Source organism: Drosophila guanche, unplaced genomic scaffold, assembly GCF_900245975.1.
Source record: "Drosophila guanche unplaced genomic scaffold, DGUA_6, whole genome shotgun sequence".
NCBI lineage: Eukaryota > Metazoa > Arthropoda > Insecta > Diptera > Drosophilidae > Drosophila > Drosophila guanche.
In genome coordinates, this window is record NW_022995751.1 from 47,406 (window position 1) to 64,103 (window position 16,698).

Consider the following 16,698-nt stretch of genomic DNA (forward strand, 5'->3'; position numbering starts at 1 on the left):
GTACTCTAATTCATTGTCACTGCCGTCATTCGCTGATATCATATCAGTCCCTTCGAAAGAGCCATTTGGCCTATTTACTCTGCGATAAGATGTACTTAGTTTCGCTTATTAATATTTGTCAAACAATAAAAAATACAGATGGCACAATACGATAGAGAGGAGAGACATAATCATATAACAAATAAGTAGAATCCACTATTCCAGTTCGTTTTCATCGGCACAGAGCCTGAGGAGACCCTTGTAAAGCTTACCATTCCGTCGACCCTTGGCTGCCGTCTGTATCTTGGCTTTGGCTCCGAATTGCAGCTGCCAAATAGACTGCAGCGTCTCCAATGCACCGGGCAGTGTAAACACTTTCTCATCAATGCTCAAATCGAGGCGCCTGGGCAGCTGCTTGTGCTGTTCCAGCTTATGCAGGCGAGTGTCGTCCAACATACTCGTACAATTTGCCGCGAGGAGCGATCGCAGCTTTGGCAGATCGTCCAGCATGTAGCCCAGAGCGCTGCCACTAAGCCTGCCATTGTCGCTGACGTCCAGCCACTGCAGCTGCTTGGCCTTGGCCAGATGCTGGGTAATCTTGTACAGATGAGCATCGGTCAGGCCACAGCCGGCGAACTCAACGCGGACAAATCGCTCGCATGTGCCACCTTCGAGCAGGCACACCAGACGATCGGCCAAAGCAAAGCCACTTGTCTCGTCGAGCGGCCAGCGGACGTAGCTCATGTTCAAGTGCTGCAAACGACAGCTGTTTAGCTGCTCCGACAGCCTCCGCACGCTCTGCTGACTAAGCTGGTTGAAGCTGATGTCGAAGCAGCTCAGTTGGCTGAAACCCAGATCAAAGTCCAGCAATTCCGTCAGCTCACACTGTGCCAGATGCAGCGAAGTAAGCGCACGACCAGCGGGACTGGCACAGAACTTGTGCAGCGTCCGCGCACTGGTATTTCCCAGTGGGTTTTGGCTCAGTTGCAGTTCCTCCAGCAGCTCTAGCTTTTCCATGCCTGGGCCACAGAGAAGCGCCTCCAATCCTTGGTAGCCAATGCCATTGCACTGCAGTCGCAGCGCCTTCAGCTGCAGCAACGTGGGCAAAGCCTTGCCCAACTGCTGGCAGCCCTCGTTGCCAATAAAGTTGCGCGACAGATCCAGCACCGTGAGACGTGCCTGATGCAGCAGCGCCTTAAACACGGGCTCCGTTTGTTGAGCGCGCAGCCAGAGGCCAGACAGCTCCAGCATTAGGGTGTTCTGCGAACGCTCCAGCACGAGCTTAACCTTGTTGTCCACAGCTGAAAAGGGTGAGGTTGTGCCATCATTCATCCATTTATTGAGAGTTTCTTCCTTTTAACTTACTCCTCTGCAGTTGATGGCACATCTCCTCGTAGCGCTGTGAGAGTGGTGAGATTTTCCAATCTAAAATCGTGGCCAGCAGCATGTTCTGCTCGAGGGCCACGCTCACGGTATCTGTCTCCTCGTAGGCAAAGCCATCGGCAGTCTTCAGGCGCAGCAGAGGTGTGAGGCCAGTTAATCTGTACAGAGCAGGGAATTCGCATTGAGTAAGGGTTTGGTCATGGCATTTACCCTTCAGCACTCACTTGTTGTAGCGCCTGCCAGCCTCTTCGGCCAGCCAGCGCATGTTGATGTCCTGCAGCTTCTTGCGCTCAACTGGAACCAGCAAGAGTTCATCCTGCACTTTCACTTTGAAGGACACTGTGGTGGCGACGACAGGCGTGGTCTGCACCTTAATGGGCGAAGATTTGCACGGAGAGATGAGGAGCTGTATGGATGTGGTGCCCGTGGTAGAGTCTGGCTCTGTGGTGCGCAAACTAATCACTGAGGCGGCTCCATCGAGGGAGGACTCGCTGCCAAAGGGACTCTCACTGCGAAACCGACTGAAGCCGCTGTCCAGCAGCGTGGTCTGTTGCTTGGGTTTGCGACTGCTGCAGCTGCTGTGGTTGCTGTTCATGCTGGAGGAGCGCGAGAGCGTCAGCTTTTTCATCTGTTTCAGACGCTTCTGGGAGCTCACTTCGGCTTCGGGTGTGGCCTGCAGCAGATCATCCTCCCAATTTGGCTGCACAGACACGCCTGTCGAATCCTGCTGGCGAGTGCTGATGCTGCCCGAATTGAAACGCTTTCGTTTCCTTTCCGGCCCCACGTCGTCGATCAGCCAATTGTCGGCATCTACCTCGCCCGAGTCCAGGAAGGCAGTTCGTTTCGTGTTGCTTTTGCTGCTGCTGCTGGGAGTCTCATCACTGATTCGATTTGGACGCTTCAGTTGCGCCATTACGCTGCGGTACTCCTTGCTGGCGCTGGGCTGTGCAGGACTGCCGCTGTATTTTCTAGTACCGTACTCGCTGCCCGATCGATTGTGGCTGAGGGAACGCAGCTGGCTCTCTCGCAGGCCTTCCTCTTCATCTTCCTCCGAGACACTTTCGCTGCCCTGGCTGGCTCTCTCCACATTGGCATTGGTCAGGGGTCGTGCATTCTTTTGGGTACAAATTCCCACCTTGGAGAGCGTGCGCAGCAGTCGCTCCCGCAGCTGGGCATACTGCGCCTGTTCTCCCTCCACCAGCTGAGCCGACTGTCGCCACTTGTCCAGTCCCACAATGCAGGTATCGTTGTAGTCAGTACGCACAGTGGCGTCTGCGCCACGGTCCAGCAGTAGCTCCGCCACATCCAGATACCCATTGGCGCAGGCATCGTAGAGGGGCGTGATGCCGTCGCAGCTGGTGCCGCCCTTGTCGTTGATGGCTGTGGTCGCTCCCTTGTCCAGCAGCAGTTCCACAATCTGCAGATGCCCGTGGTTGCAGGCCTCGTGCAGGGGCAGCCAACCAGCGTGATCTCTCACGTTTACAGTGTGGCCCTGGTCTATAAGTCGGCGGACCAACTCCAGGTTGCCAGCGATGCACGCCTGATGCAGCTGCGTCTCCCCCTTGTTGTTCTTTTTGATGGCCAGTGTGCGACTGCCGCGAGTGGCACGTTGTGGGCGCAGCTTTTCGCTCTCATCCAAGTCACTGGCATCGGAGTCGGTCAGCGTATCCAGATCGAAGTCATCATCCCAGTCGGGTGTATTTTGTTGCACAGCAATGCCCCCGGCATCCGTTTCCTCCTCTTCCTCATCCTCCTCTCTTTTGGCCTCCTCGGCCAAATCGATGCCCTTGGCCTTGGCCTCCGTGTCTAGAACTTCCACGAGTACATCCATTTTGTGCTTCAGCTGCAGACGCCTCAGCCTCACCAGCGCAATCTTCTCCAGTTTAGCGGATGCAGCGCCCGCCTTGCTCGCCTGCCGCAGGGCCTTTTGGTACACATCGTGCACGGTCCAGAAGGGATGCGATTGCTGCTCACAGATCTCGGCAATGGTGCAGAGGGTGGTGAAGGCCTCAGACGGCACGTCCTGATTCACCTCAAACTCCTTCCACAAATACTCCAGAGCCTTGTCGTACTGGCGATTGTCCCTGTACGTTTGATAGAGACTCACGTAGATGGGCACCAGACTCTTGCCGGTCTCCTGGTTCAGCTCTGCGTTCTGCAACATCTTCTGGTAGTATACCAGCGCCTTCTCGTAGTTCATCAGGTGGCAGCAGCCATCGCCCAGCTTCTCGTACAAGCTCTTCAGCTTGGCATAGTCCACCGAACTGGTTAGGACCAGCTCGTCTAGGGTCTGGCATATCTTCACCACAATCCGCAGCGTGCGCTCAATGGCCGCCCGATCGTTCTCATCGGGGGTATTCTTTTTGTAGGCCTTGGTGAGGATCTGCTTGACACTGGCAAAGTCCCCTGCCTTGATCAATATCTCAGATTTGGTGATGAGCGTCTCGCAGATTTTCTTCACTTTGTTGGGCAGCCGCTTGGCCACTTCCAGAGCCATATTGCAGAAGCGCAGTGCCGCCGTTGCGTCGTTCTTTTTGCAATTGTAGAGCAAACTCATCGAAATGTAGCACAAGTGGGTCAGCTCGAACAAATCGTGAGTTTTGCTGATCTTGATCGCTTTTTCAATGTACTCGATGGACTCTTCGAACGCCTCCATGTGCTCTTTGACGACGCCAATGTTCAGATAGCACCGCGCCTGCATGTCAAGCTGCTCCAATTTCGATATCTGACCCGTGAGCCTACAGAGAGACCCGGAAGAGAGAATAATTAATGCTCACACATTCCACCTCCACTGGGGCTCCCCACTTACTCTTTGATCAACAGGAGACTGCGCAGGAAGCTCTTCTCCGCCAGCTTCAGCTGCTCCATGGCTGCCGAGGCCGAGCTGTCCGTCAAGCTCTGACCGTGCAACAGGTGCACGCGTCCCAACGTGGCATGCGCTCTCTGCTGCTCCACCTGATTATTCAGTCGCTTGGCAATCTCTGTACAGAAAGTTTAAGGTTTTACTCTGTTCATTCTCCACTGAACCTCGAACTCACTGAGGTAATCATTTATGTGATCCTTGGCCGCATCGTAGTCACACAGCAGTGTGAACATCTCACCCACCATTCGCTTGGCCTTGGCTGTTTCCAGCTCTTTGCCCATGCTGGCATAGATCGACGCCTCCTGCTTGTACTCCTGGACCGCCTCATTGTACTTTCCCTGCTGGTTGTAGAAGTCTCCAAGCTGATTGCAGCTGACAGCCACCTGCTCGCGATTGCCATCGCTGCGCGCCTTCTCCTTGCGCTTGAGGTAGCGCTTTTCATCCATTAAACAAACACAAACACTTATATTTCACAATACAACATAATTTCTGCCGGTCTTGTTTGTTTTCGGCGCGAACGAAATGGTTCCAGTGGAACCGTTCGACAGGTTCCAGTTCCCATTTCCTATGCTATTTTATGGTTGACCTTTTTAGTTTTAACCCTATTTTGCAATCAATCCAATAAAGATATGGCATGGAAATCAGCCAATCTTGTGGAGAATTGAATGATGCTTCGAGTAAAATTACATTTTAAAGCTAAGATTCCTAACCAGCTGGTAATATCAAACAAAAGATCAAAGTCGAGGAGAATGTTTTAAGATTTACGGTATATTTACTTTATATTATGATAATGAAAGTATATATTTCGGTATATTTCCGAGGGTCTGCCCTCTATTGTATCGATAAATCCGCGGTCACACTAATCTCTACCGGCGCATTTTTTTCACCCAGGCGAATTGAGGTAATTAAATTTACGAAAATTGTGTTTAAATCTTGTGAAAAACGTGCCTCTTGCACAGTTGCACATCCAATCTACATGTGTGGAAGCTTGGATGTCAGTTACACACGCGAAAAGTGCGTCAAAGGCTGTACGAAAAAATCGATAGCCATAGCGAAAAAATGGTGGGGGTTGTCTGACATGACGTGACTAAGAACAGTTTGCTTTTTCCAGATATAAACAGGCTATTATTCGGAAGCACATCTAAATTCCCGAATAAATCCCCATAAATATCGACAGGCGAATAGTCAAGTAAGTAGCAAATAAATGTAACTAGCACAGCCACCCACGCTCCCATCAGCGTGAGGAGCGCGTGTGTTTGTGTGTGTGTGTGTGTGTGTGCGGAGGCCTAAGAACAAATTCGATTTCCGTAATTGCAGGAAGCAGAGCAGAAGCACCAGCAGGCAGCAACTGTTTGGCAATGGCGAACAACAACTACGCCGGGTTCAACTATGGCGGCACCCAATACAATTCGGGACAGGTATCGTACCCGGCGGTAACCAACGCGACTTATGCAAATGCTGCGGCCTACCAGAGCGCTGCTGCGGCTGCTGGCCAGGGCGGCGGCTATGCAGCAACCGGGTCTGGCTCTGGGTCTGGGGGTGGCGGCAGCTACGGTGGCTATGGCGAATACCGCAACCCCACGTCCTACGACGGCAGCAAGACATTCTACCAGCAGTCTCCGGCCAGCTACAACGCGTCCGGGCCAGCAGCAGCAGGCAGCAAGACGCACTACTCGGCCCCGCCCGTCAAGAACAACGCCAAAGGGGGCAAAATGGACAAATCCAACGGCGGACCCAAGCCCCCCAACTCGGCTCCTCCCGGAGGTCCAGCTAACAATTACAGTGGCTACGATTCGGCCGTCTACAATGCGGCCAGCATGTATGTGAACCAGCAGCACCAGGGCGGTCCACCGAACAAGCCAAACGGCGGCAACAATTGGTATCCGCGCAAGATGGGTCCCGCCATCCCGGGACCACCGGCATTGCGTGGCCTGCGCCCAAAGGCACCACCACGACCGCAGCAGCTGCACTACTGTGAGGTGTGCAAGATCTCCTGTGCCGGACCGCAGACCTATCGCGAGCATCTGGAGGGACAGAAGCACAAGAAGCGAGAAGCATCGCTGAAGATGTCTGCCAGTGCCACGAGCACCACCCAGAATCGTGGCAACAACTACCACTGCGAGCTGTGCGACGTGACGTGCACGGGCACAGATGCCTATGCGGCCCATGTGCGCGGAGCCAAGCACCAGAAGGTGGTGAAGCTGCATCAGAAGCTGGGCAAGCCCATACCCTCCGAGGAGCCAAAGAAGTTGGGCAAGATTAACTTTGTGCCGGCGGCTGCTGGAGGAGCTGCGGCTGCACCTGCGGCGGCTGGAACTGGAGCTGCCGCTGCAGCGGCAACCCCAGCAAAGACTGAAGGGGCCGAAGAGAGTGAGGCGGCGGGTGAAGCTGCCGCTGCAGCTGCTGCTGCCGACAACTTGGATGACAATCAGGACGACTCTTGCGGCGAGAACACAGACAATATAAAGCCCGTGGGCGGCGAATACATCGAGGAGGTCAAGGACGACGAGCACAAGATACTCAGCTTCAACTGCAAGCTCTGCGACTGCAAGTTCAACGACCCCAATGCCAAAGAGATGCACATGAAGGGGCGTCGCCATCGCTTGCAGTACAAGCGCAAGGTGCAGCCCGATTTGGTTGTGGACTTCAAGCCTACCCCACGGCAGCGCCGACTGGCCGAGGCCAGGGCGCAGCGCGCTCTCATGTCGCATCGCGGCGGTGGCGGTGGCGACGAGCATGAGGGAAGCGGCAACTACTGGGAGGAGCAGCGCAATCGCCAGTATAACGAGGAGTATGACTACAATAATTGGATGTCGCGCAGCTTTGGCGGTGAGTTCATGGCCCTGTCTTTGCCTTCAAAGAGCACTTTAAATTTTAAATTTGATTTGCAGGTGCCCAGCGCTTTGGGCGCATTGGGAGCGGGCCACCACCGCACTTTGGCATGATGCCGGGCGGCAATTTGCGTCGCCCCGAGAGCACAGACGATCGTCATGCCATTGCACGCCATGCCGAGATCTACCCCAAAGAGGAGGAGCTGCAGACAATTCAGCGCATCGTCTCACACACGGAGCGTGCGCTCAAGCTCGTGTCGGATGCGTTGACCGATCAGCCGAACGATCCGGCCGCCGCGGCTGCCAAGAAGGATAAGCCAGACAAACCCTCGGAGAAGGATGGACGCGATAATCAGATCTTTTCGTTCCACAAGGACGCCGACAGCGGTGGTGTGGTGCGCATACTGAAGGGCGTCATGCGGGTGGGCTACCTGGCCAAGGGCCTGCTGCTCCATGGCGACAATGCCGTCGAGCTGGTCGTACTCTGTGCGGAGAAGCCAACGGTGGGCCTGCTCCAGCGAGTGGCCACCAAGCTGCCAGACAAACTCAAGGATGTAGCAGGTAAGTGCCGAATTGGCTGACAGTCCGACAGTCGTTACCAGCAGGATGTAGGAGCGATATTTTCGAAAATGGTTGTTGTCCTATTCTGAGGCGAACTGAGAACTTTTTCCAGAGAAATGGCTTGAGTGATGAAAGCAGCAAAAAGCAAAACCGTGAACGAACCGAACGCAAATTCCGTTTTATAGCTTGGCCAATTTCACTGCGGTGAAAATGGAAATATAAAACAAAGCAAATAATGAAGCTGAAGCGGAATCGCTGACGAGCTGAAGAAATGCCAGCCATAAAAATGTATAAAGAATGCAAACTCCAAAATGAAAATCTGTTCTAACTCTCACACTCGCTATTCGTTACGTTCGACGGGCAATTTGTGTGGAAAAAGTCTATGCGAAATGTTTAAAAAATTGTTAAAAAAAAAAAAGAAAAATATGTACTAGGACAACTACAACTACTCTGCCACTACTAGCACTGGTGTTGAGCCCTGTTGCGGTGCGTGCGATGGACCGATCCGCCCCGACCACGCTCCAAACGGCGCCCAACGTAACCCAGCGAAACATTTAGCAACAATATAAAAATCAAACGTATTTGCCGTTTTCAGCTTCTCTCTCTGCAGGATAAGAGTTCCGAGCCGAGGGTTAGCCTAGAAGCTTAGCCTAGAGACTGTCACTTCACTGTCGTTCACAGTTCTGTAGCCGTCTGTAGCTCTGCCCCCCAGTGTGCCAAGTGTGTGCCCCAGTGCCAAGTGTGTCGCTCTGCTCGTTTGCTGTCCTGCTACTCCTCCGACAACTGCTACTGCTGCTCTGCTCTGGTGGTGGATTAGAAAGCCAAGCCGGAGCCAAGTCAAGAAATGGAAACGTCACGGTAACAAGCAGTACACAGGGTACGCAGAGTACTCGCGTGTTCCCCGCAAGCGGAAGAAGAGTGTTGTTGTGAGGCGTTGATTGAGGAGATCTTAATCCCAATCAAACATAACCAAACAAACGAAAACAAACAAATAACCAAAGGAGTATATTTATACAAAGTTTAGGCGCTCTACCCCCTCCTCGCCACAGACATCGCAACGAGGATAAAACAAACTTTGTGTAAATAAAGTCCTTTGCTGGCTGGCCAAAAATGGATGTTGAACAGAACCCAACACGAAGCCAAGAAGCAATGCGATTGATCCACACACAGATTTGAGCATAAAAGGCGCTTTGAGATTTGCAAAATGCTTGAGCCCCAAAATTGCCGCCTCATCTCACTCGAAACCAAGCAAAATATGTGTAAACTATATCTATCTATATATCTGTTATCCAAGCAGCCGATTTGTGTGTATCAAGACTGATTGTGTATGAAAGACAAAAATTGCGACCGAAATTTGCGTTGCGTACGGTGATGAATGGAGAATGCTGACTGACTCCTCCTCCTACTCCTCCAAGAGAGCGGCTGGCTGGGTCAACGTATCCCCGCAAAACCCGCAACCAACTGATAAATTTCGCTCAATATTATTTGCCAACTAACCCAAAAATAAGTTCAAAAATCAAAATTCAACTGCTCGCGCTCTAAGTGGAATTGCTGGAATCCGAGTCGATGCTGCAATTCCGTTTACGAGACTCGACCCTTCCAGACCCCCAAAAAAAATGGATCCCGATCCCAGCACGCAAGTCAAACGAAACGTAACGTCGTGTTTGCTGGGAACAGTGCGGATGCGTGGACCGTGGGAAGAAACAAACATTTATTCGTGCTTTTACATATGCGTCACGTCACGTCCATTTAAACTACTCCGATCTATCGATCTGTCATTGTTGTGTATATATATTGCGGGCCCGCCCACACATGGAACTTTTGCCACTTTCACCCATAATGTTTGTCTCTTTATCCAAGCCAATTCTAAGAACATTGCACTCCGCCCATGCCACCGCCTTGCTGACATTCGCTCCTCTTGCTCTCCATTCCAGGCGACATGCAGATCACCTACCGCGTGGAGGTAAATGCCGACGATGCTGCTGTTATAGTGCTGGATGAGACTGTCTCTGTGAAGATTACACTCACTTCGCCCTTGCTGCGGGAGGGTAATGTGGCCGAGATTCCAGCCAAGCAGGAGGAAGGCGAACCGGCTACCACTGGCGATGCAGAACTGCTACCCCGCGAGCCGTGTCTGCGAGTGAGTATAATTGAAATCGGTAAATCCATCTGTTCTGACACTGTTATTGTTTTTTCCTGCAGGCACTGGCTGACTTGCGACACGCCAAGTGGTTCCAGGCCAGGGCCACTGGTCTGCAATCGTGCGTCATGGTCATTCGCATTTTGCGAGATCTCTGCCAGCGCGTGCCCTCGTGGCAGGCACTGCCGCAGTGGTCTTTGGAATTGCTTGTGGAGAAAGTTATCTCATCGGCTGCCTTTCCCATCTCTCCCGGCGACTGCATGCGTCGCATTATGGAGGCATTGTCTTCCGGCTTTCTGATCAACGGCCCGGGACTGCTGGATCCCTGCGAGAAGGATCCGACCGATGCGCTGGTGGTGCTCAGCAAGCAGGAACGCGAGGATCTCACTGTGTCGGCCCAGCAATTCCTGCGCTTCATTGCCTTCCGGCAGATCTTCAAGGTGCTCGGCATGGACCAGCTGCCAGCCATGAAGTTTCCCGTGCGCCCGTGGCGCATCAACCGCAAGCGTCGCCGCTCGTCGGGCAAGGCAGGCGCCTCCGGCACCGAGGCCGAGGCTGCTGAGATCGAGGAGACCGGCTCCGATGAGAAGGTACCCAAGAAGGATGGCGCAGGCGCCGCTGCCGCAACAGCTAGCTCGCCCGCTTAAGCGGCAGCATTAGGATTTATACGTAGACGGCTACTAATATATAACACTTTTTCTCAATTTAATCGTGCGCGTATAGCGCCACCTAACTATAAACTAACTCTATCTCTATCTCCACGAGTATTCACACCAATTGCGGCTCATCGTTATTGGGCAGGAGTAAAACATGTCCAACATGCTGCCCAATTGGCAATTAGAGATTCCTCCCTAACCCCATAGAAGTAGCCCCCATCCCCCTCAAACCCTCAAAACCCTAACTCAACTTACAATATCTACCGAGCATACAAATTGTATTTTTTCTAGACTTAGGCGAGTGGAATGCAATATTCAATTTGGAAGTGGATACATAATGGTCCACGCATACACACACACACACACATGTTTCCATATAACATACAAAATCGAAACAAATTTTAATAAACCATATAATGATCAAATACTATAAACAGTCCTCCACCAATGTTGTATTTGTTGAATGAAAATCAAAATTCACTTACCAGCACGGAGAAACGCGATCAGCTGGCTTTGTCTGATGTCACAAAATTAACAGTAGTAGTCGTTTTCACAATGTACTCTTTCTGGTTGAAGGATTTGTTGCAGTCCCATCAAAATTGAGACATGTTTACAATCAATTAATGTAAATCTTATATTTTCAAAAGTAAAACTGCGCGCCAAATAAAATGAACTTTTTCTAACTATCTGGCAGCGCCGAGTAAGCAGGGATGCAACACAACCATCAATGAACTAGTGAATTAGTTCATTTAATTTTCTAATTACATTTAATTTAGTCACATTTTGATGTTTAACTCTGATTAATTATTTAATTGTCATTTAAAGACCGATTTAAGTTGATACACAAAAATGAACCAACATTTAACAAGCATTAGAACCAGTCGGCGTTTTGAGTTGCTTTCCATCCCTGGCAAAAAGTATAAACAATTAAGATCCACTGTTTAATCGGATTCCCCAGTCATTGCGACAAGCGCTACCTAACTATGCGTTTGGTAAGTCATCCAGAATAACAACATTATCAGCGGAAATGACTTTTTGTTTCGCAGTATTGCCTGAGCGGCGACCTGGCCAAGCCATGCTACATCATCACCTTCAAGGGGCTTCGCATAATGCTGGACTGCGGCCTGACCGAGCAGACCGTGCTGAACTTCCTGCCCCTGCCGTTTGTCCAGAGCCAGAAGTGGTCCAGCCTGCCCAACTTCATTCCCGGCCGCGACCATGACCCACAGCTGGATGGCGAGCTGAAGGAATGCTGTGGCCGCGTGTTCGTGGACTCCACGCCCGAGTTCAACCTGCCCATGGACAAAATGCTGGATTTCAGCGAGGTGGACGTGATACTTATCTCAAATTATCTAAATATGTTGGCTCTGCCTTACATCACGGAGAACACTGGGTTCAAGGGCAAAGTCTACGCCACGGAGCCAACACTGCAGATTGGACGATTTTTTCTAGAGGAACTGGTCGACTACATCGAAGTTTCGCCCAAGGCGTGCACGGCACGTCTGTGGAAGGAGAAGCTGCACCTGCTGCCGAGTCCGCTGTGCGAGGCATTTCGGGCCAAGAAGTGGCGCACAATTTTTAGCCTGAAAGATGTGCAGGGCAGCCTCCTGAAGGTGACCATAATGGGCTACGACGAGAAGCTGGATATACTGGGCGCCTTTATAGCCACGCCAGTCAGCTCTGGCTATTGTCTGGGATCGAGCAATTGGGTGCTGAGCACAGCTCATGAGAAAATTTGCTACGTTAGCGGATCCTCCACATTGACTACTCATCCGCGGCCCATCAATCAGTCGGCCCTGAAGCACGCCGATGTTCTGATTATGACGGGACTGACGCAGGCACCCACAGTCAACCCGGACACCAAACTGGGCGAACTTTGCATGAATGTGGCGCTGACGATAAGAAACAATGGCTCCGCCCTGATACCCTGCTATCCATCGGGCGTGGTGTACGATCTGTTCGAGTGCCTCACACAGAATCTGGAGAACGCTGGCCTCAACAATGTGCCCATGTTCTTCATATCCCCCGTGGCGGACAGCTCCCTGGCCTATTCGAACATCCTAGCCGAGTGGCTGAGCTCCGCCAAGCAGAACAAGGTCTATCTGCCAGATGATCCCTTCCCACACGCATTCTACCTACGCAACAACAAGCTGAAGCACTACAATCACGTGTTCTCCGAGGGATTTAGCAAGGATTTTAGACAGGTGAGAGGAGAGATTCAATAATTAAAAGATTGATTCTATAATGCTTGTTCATTGCACAGCCCTGCGTGGTCTTCTGTGGTCATCCGAGCCTGCGCTTTGGCGATGCCGTGCACTTCATTGAAATGTGGGGCAACAATCCCAATAACTCCATTATATTCACGGAGCCCGACTTTCCCTATCTGCAAGTATTAGCGCCGTTCCAGCCCCTGGCCATGAAGGCCTTCTACTGCCCCATCGACACTTCCCTCAACTACCAGCAGGCCAACAAGTTGATCAAGGAGCTGAAACCGAACGTGTTGGTCATTCCAGAGGCCTACACCAAGCCGCATCCTTCGGCGCCGAATCTGTTCATCGAACAGCCGGACAAGAAGATTATAACCTTCAAGTGTGGCGAGATTTTGAGGCTGCCACTGAAGCGGAAGCTGGACCGCATCTACCTCACCTCGGAGGTGGCCCAGAAGATATTGCCACGTGAGGTGGCCGCCGGAGTGACGTTCTCCACGCTCACAGGTGTGCTGCAGGTCAAGGATAAAGTGCACTGCATACAGCCATGTGCGGACATCGTAAAGGAGGAGACCAGCAGCAGTGGAGGCGGGGTAGCCCCCACTAAAGAGGATGTGCTGCAGAAAGTTAAGTACGAGTACGGCAGCATCGATGTGGAGGCTGTGATGAAGCGACTGACTCAGGATGGCTTCACCAACATCAAGCTGGATCGCACAGACGGCGCGTTAAGCATACAACTTGTCAACGAGGACACCACCATCAAGTTTGACGACAACGAAACGCACATTATATGCGGAGGAAGGCCAACAACGCGCCTCAAGCTGCGCGACACCATTATGAAATGCTTACAAAGTTTTTAACCATAAACCACATCAACATCTACTCTTCCACCAATATTAACAACAAGATTGAACGACTAGTTTTTCAATTCCATTACCTGGGAACAACGCCTGCACGTCTCTGCTTCGGCATCTTCCTCTAGACTATAGCGACGACACCGCGGACAGAGCGGCGTGTCAAGTGTTGTCAGGGAAATTTCCAGATCTTCATTCAGATCGGTTTGCACGACTGTCACGCTGCCCACCTGCAGTATCTCACACAGCTCGGAGCTGCGCATGGATTCACCGATAGTCGGTTGCAATTCCCGCAGCAGCTCCAGCTGGCTGCCACTCATGATGGTCACAGCCAGGTGCCAACTGTTGACTTCTCCAGCCTGCTGGTTGATCAGACGCTTAACATCGAGCGCTGCGTTGACAACTTCAATGGCCCTGGGGTCATGCCAGCCACTTTGGGCCTGCACCAACTGCTCGTGGAAGGCACTGCCCGATAGGTCATAGTAGCTCCAGCTTTCCTCCACCAAAAAGGGAGCTATGGGCCACAAGCTCTTGCACAGCTGCCTATAGCAATGGGTCAGCGTTTGCCGAATGGCGAGCAGCTCACGATCGTCGCCGCAGTACAGGCGATCCTTGATCAGATGCACATAAATGGCAGACACCTGGTTGGCAATGAAGTTCTGAATGCAGGCCACCACGCGATTGTACTCATACGCTTTGTACAGCTTTTCAATCTATAGAGAGAAATTCGTTTCGCTTTTAGTTCTCGTGACGTTCAGTAAACATATGTGCTTACCTCTGCTTCAAAGTCAACCAAATTGGCCAGCAGATACTTGTTTAAATAGCTGACATCATGCATTGTATGCTCTTGGGCTGGTTGCTGCTCTCCAATCACACCCTTTAGATAACGCAGCGTACCGCGCACCTTGCTGAGGTTCTCAGTCGCCTGCAGCAGCAGCTTGTCGCTGACTGTAATGGACATGTTTTGGGTGCCATGGGAGGCCACCCACCAGCGCAGAGCGTCTGTGCCGTATTTTTTAGTAACCTGTTTGGGGGAGATTACATTGCCCAGCGACTTGGACATTTTGTGGCCTTTCTCATCCACTGTAAAGCCATGAACGAAGAGCGCCCTAGAATAGATGTGAATGATTGATATTTGCACTCAAAATGCTCTTTGTTCTACTCACTTGTAGGGTGCACAGTCGCGAGCAGCGATGCTCGTCAGCAGCGAGGATTGAAACCAGCCCGTGAACTGATCGTAACCCTCCAGATAGAGATCCGCCACCTGTTCTTTTTGCAGCACTGCAGACCAGGTGCTGCCCGAGTCGAACCAAATGTCGAATATGTCACTGCCCTTGACCAGATCCTTCACTTCGTGGCCGAGTTCTGCTGCTATGTGTGCAGGCAGTAGTTCCTCCAGTGGTTTGGACCACCAAAAGTCCATTGAACCTTGACTGCGCAGCAGACTACAGAGATGTTCTATCAGTGCAGCATTGAGTACAACCTGTCCCGTCTCTCGACTGTAGAGCACAGGTATGGGCACGCCCCAAGCGCGCTGCCTCGATATGCACCAGTAGGGTCGCTTCTGTAGCTGGGTAAGCATTGCCCGTTTGCTAGCCTCAGCATTGGTACGTGGATAGATTTCTACTTGCTCCAGTGCTGCGGCAGCACGGGATTTCAGCCGATCTGTGTTGATGAACCACTGCTCACTGGCTCGAATGATAACTGGTTGCTTGGTGCGCCAGTCAATGGGATACGAATGCTCCAGCTGTGCAGAGTGCACAACATCCTCTGCTATGTGCTGTAGCACGAGTGGATTACCCTGTTCCAGCACTGATTGACCGTGTAGAAAACTAGGCGCTTCCTTCGTGTAAACGCCCGCCTCATTCACCATGCACTTGACGGGTATTTTCTTGGCCAGGCTAACCAGAAAGTCCTCTGGTCCGTGCGCAGGTGCTGTGTGTACCAGGCCGGTGCCCTTGCTGTCCTGCACATGGCTGGCATCGAAGAAGGGTAGACTCTTCTGTGCCTTGTCTATGGGATGGTTGTAGGTAAACGTGCTCAATGAGCTCCCAGGCAACGTCTGAACCACCTCGCATTTGAGTTGCGTAGAGGCCGCGAAGTCTGCCACGAGAGCGGAGGCCACGAGATAAAGTTCCCTTGGACTGCGGTCCAAAAGTCTGACCAAAACGTACTCGAGGGAGGCACTGTAGCAAATCGCTTGATTGCTAGGCAACGTCCAGGGTGTTGTGGTCCACACCAGTGCATAGATTTGTGCTCCTTTGGTCTCAACCTCCAGTCCATTGGGATTCAGGGCAAAGCGCACATAGACTGAAGGGCTTTTGTGATTGGCATCGTACTCCAGCTCAGCCTCAGCCAGTGCTGTTCTAAGAAAGATCATTTATAAGCCACTCATCCAAAAATAAGGAGGGATCTGGACTCACCTGGATGACGGGGACCAGTACACCGGCTTTAAATCCCGATATACGAGGCCGCGTTCATACAAATTGTGGAACATTTGCAGCTGATTGGCAATAAATTCTGGACGGAAGGTCATGTATATGTTGTCCTTTTGCCAGTTGGCCAGTATCCCCCAGCTGCTGAAATCCTCTTTCTGTGACTGAATGGCCTCATGGGCAAAGGATCGTGCTGTAACAACAAATATGTAATGGTTAAAAGTGGTCCAAAATCACAGAGAATACTTGCATACATTTCTGTCGTATTTCAGCTGCATTCTGGCCCTCTGCTGCACTTGCAGCCTTCAGCTCAATGGGCAGACCGTGGCAGTCCCAGCCAGGAATGTAATTGACTTCCTGTCCGTGGACCACCCGCTGCCGTAAAGTAATGTCTTTGAGGATCTTATTGACTGCGTGCCCCATGTGCAGCTGTCCGTTCGCATAGGGTGGTCCATCGTGCAGCACAAATGTGGGTTTACCCAGTTGTCGTTGCTCCTGATATTCATAAGAAACAGCTATCTTGTTCTGTGGAAAAATTATTACATGTTAGATGGCCCATTCGTAACGGGATGGTGTAGACTTACCTCCAGCACATGTCGCTCCTGATCCTCGCGTTTGGCTGCACTGAGTCGGCTGGGGAACTTGGTCTTTGGTAAATTAATCGTGTCTGTATACTTTTTGGCATCTTTTTTGGCTGCTTTCACAGAATATACGCGAATTCCAACGCGAAAATTAAAAACACGCAACATTTTGAGGGGGAAGCCGCCGGCAAAAAACAGCTGAGAGCTA

General features: G+C 51.7%; 4 protein-coding genes across 5 annotated transcripts; 2 read left to right on the forward strand and 2 right to left on the reverse strand.

Moving 5' to 3' along the window:
• Nucleotides 1-39: 39 nt before the first annotated feature.
• Nucleotides 40-4,757, reverse strand: LOC117586860 (tonsoku-like protein). The gene is made up of 5 exons (XM_034277155.1): nt 4,401-4,757; nt 4,172-4,343; nt 1,587-4,100; nt 1,345-1,520; nt 40-1,280 (listed from the first exon to the last, which is right to left on the reverse strand). Exons 1-5 carry the CDS (start codon nt 4,669-4,671, stop codon nt 196-198), a joined length of 4,218 nt encoding a protein of 1,405 aa, XP_034133046.1. The 5' UTR covers nt 4,672-4,757; the 3' UTR covers nt 40-195.
• A 301-nt stretch (nt 4,758-5,058) lies between these two features.
• On the forward strand, nt 5,059-10,847 carry LOC117587410 (zinc finger RNA-binding protein). Of its 2 annotated transcripts, XM_034278068.1 has the most exons (6): nt 5,059-5,126; nt 5,337-5,414; nt 5,543-7,054; nt 7,117-7,617; nt 9,552-9,757; nt 9,820-10,847. In XM_034278068.1, the coding sequence occupies exons 3-6, from the start codon at nt 5,584-5,586 to the stop codon at nt 10,402-10,404; spliced, it is 2,763 nt and encodes a 920-aa protein (XP_034133959.1). In that variant the 5' UTR covers nt 5,059-5,126; nt 5,337-5,414; nt 5,543-5,583; the 3' UTR covers nt 10,405-10,847. The 2 variants fall into 2 exon arrangements, with proteins under 2 accessions (XP_034133959.1, XP_034133960.1); XM_034278069.1 differs by lacking the exons at nt 9,552-9,757; nt 9,820-10,847 and adding an exon at nt 8,213-8,452.
• A 437-nt stretch (nt 10,848-11,284) lies between these two features.
• Nucleotides 11,285-13,533, forward strand: LOC117587411 (integrator complex subunit 9). Its single transcript, XM_034278070.1, has 3 exons — nt 11,285-11,405; nt 11,460-12,617; nt 12,677-13,533. The coding sequence occupies exons 1-3, from the start codon at nt 11,397-11,399 to the stop codon at nt 13,478-13,480; spliced, it is 1,971 nt and encodes a 656-aa protein (XP_034133961.1). The 5' UTR covers nt 11,285-11,396; the 3' UTR covers nt 13,481-13,533.
• On the reverse strand, nt 13,474-16,696 carry LOC117587409 (isoleucine--tRNA ligase, mitochondrial). Its single transcript, XM_034278067.1, has 6 exons — nt 16,494-16,696; nt 16,164-16,434; nt 15,898-16,102; nt 14,641-15,840; nt 14,250-14,583; nt 13,474-14,187 (listed from the first exon to the last, which is right to left on the reverse strand). The coding sequence occupies exons 1-6, from the start codon at nt 16,656-16,658 to the stop codon at nt 13,537-13,539; spliced, it is 2,826 nt and encodes a 941-aa protein (XP_034133958.1). The 5' UTR covers nt 16,659-16,696; the 3' UTR covers nt 13,474-13,536.
• Between the last annotated feature and the right edge of the window lie 2 nt (nt 16,697-16,698).

Coding starts and splice junctions, on each gene's coding strand:
- LOC117586860 (XM_034277155.1), bottom strand. CDS start 4,671: ATGGATGAAAAGCGCTACCTCAAGCGCAAGGAGAAGGCGCGCAGCGAT. Junction 1,521..1,586: donor GCTGGCAGGCGCTACAACAA/GTGAGTGCTGAA, acceptor TGCTCTGTACAG/ATTAACTGGCCTCACACCTC. Junction 1,281..1,344: donor GTGCCATCAACTGCAGAGGA/GTAAGTTAAAAG, acceptor CACCCTTTTCAG/CTGTGGACAACAAGGTTAAG.
- LOC117587410 (XM_034278068.1), top strand. CDS start 5,584: ATGGCGAACAACAACTACGCCGGGTTCAACTATGGCGGCACCCAATAC. Junction 7,055..7,116: donor GATGTCGCGCAGCTTTGGCG/GTGAGTTCATGG, acceptor TTTGATTTGCAG/GTGCCCAGCGCTTTGGGCGC. Junction 9,758..9,819: donor CCCGCGAGCCGTGTCTGCGA/GTGAGTATAATT, acceptor TTTTTCCTGCAG/GCACTGGCTGACTTGCGACA.
- LOC117587411 (XM_034278070.1), top strand. Junction 12,618..12,676: donor TTAGCAAGGATTTTAGACAG/GTGAGAGGAGAG, acceptor TTCATTGCACAG/CCCTGCGTGGTCTTCTGTGG.
- LOC117587409 (XM_034278067.1), bottom strand. CDS start 16,658: ATGTTGCGTGTTTTTAATTTTCGCGTTGGAATTCGCGTATATTCTGTG. Junction 16,435..16,493: donor AGGAGCGACATGTGCTGGAG/GTAAGTCTACAC, acceptor ATTTTTCCACAG/AACAAGATAGCTGTTTCTTA. Junction 15,841..15,897: donor TACTGGTCCCCGTCATCCAG/GTGAGTCCAGAT, acceptor GATCTTTCTTAG/AACAGCACTGGCTGAGGCTG.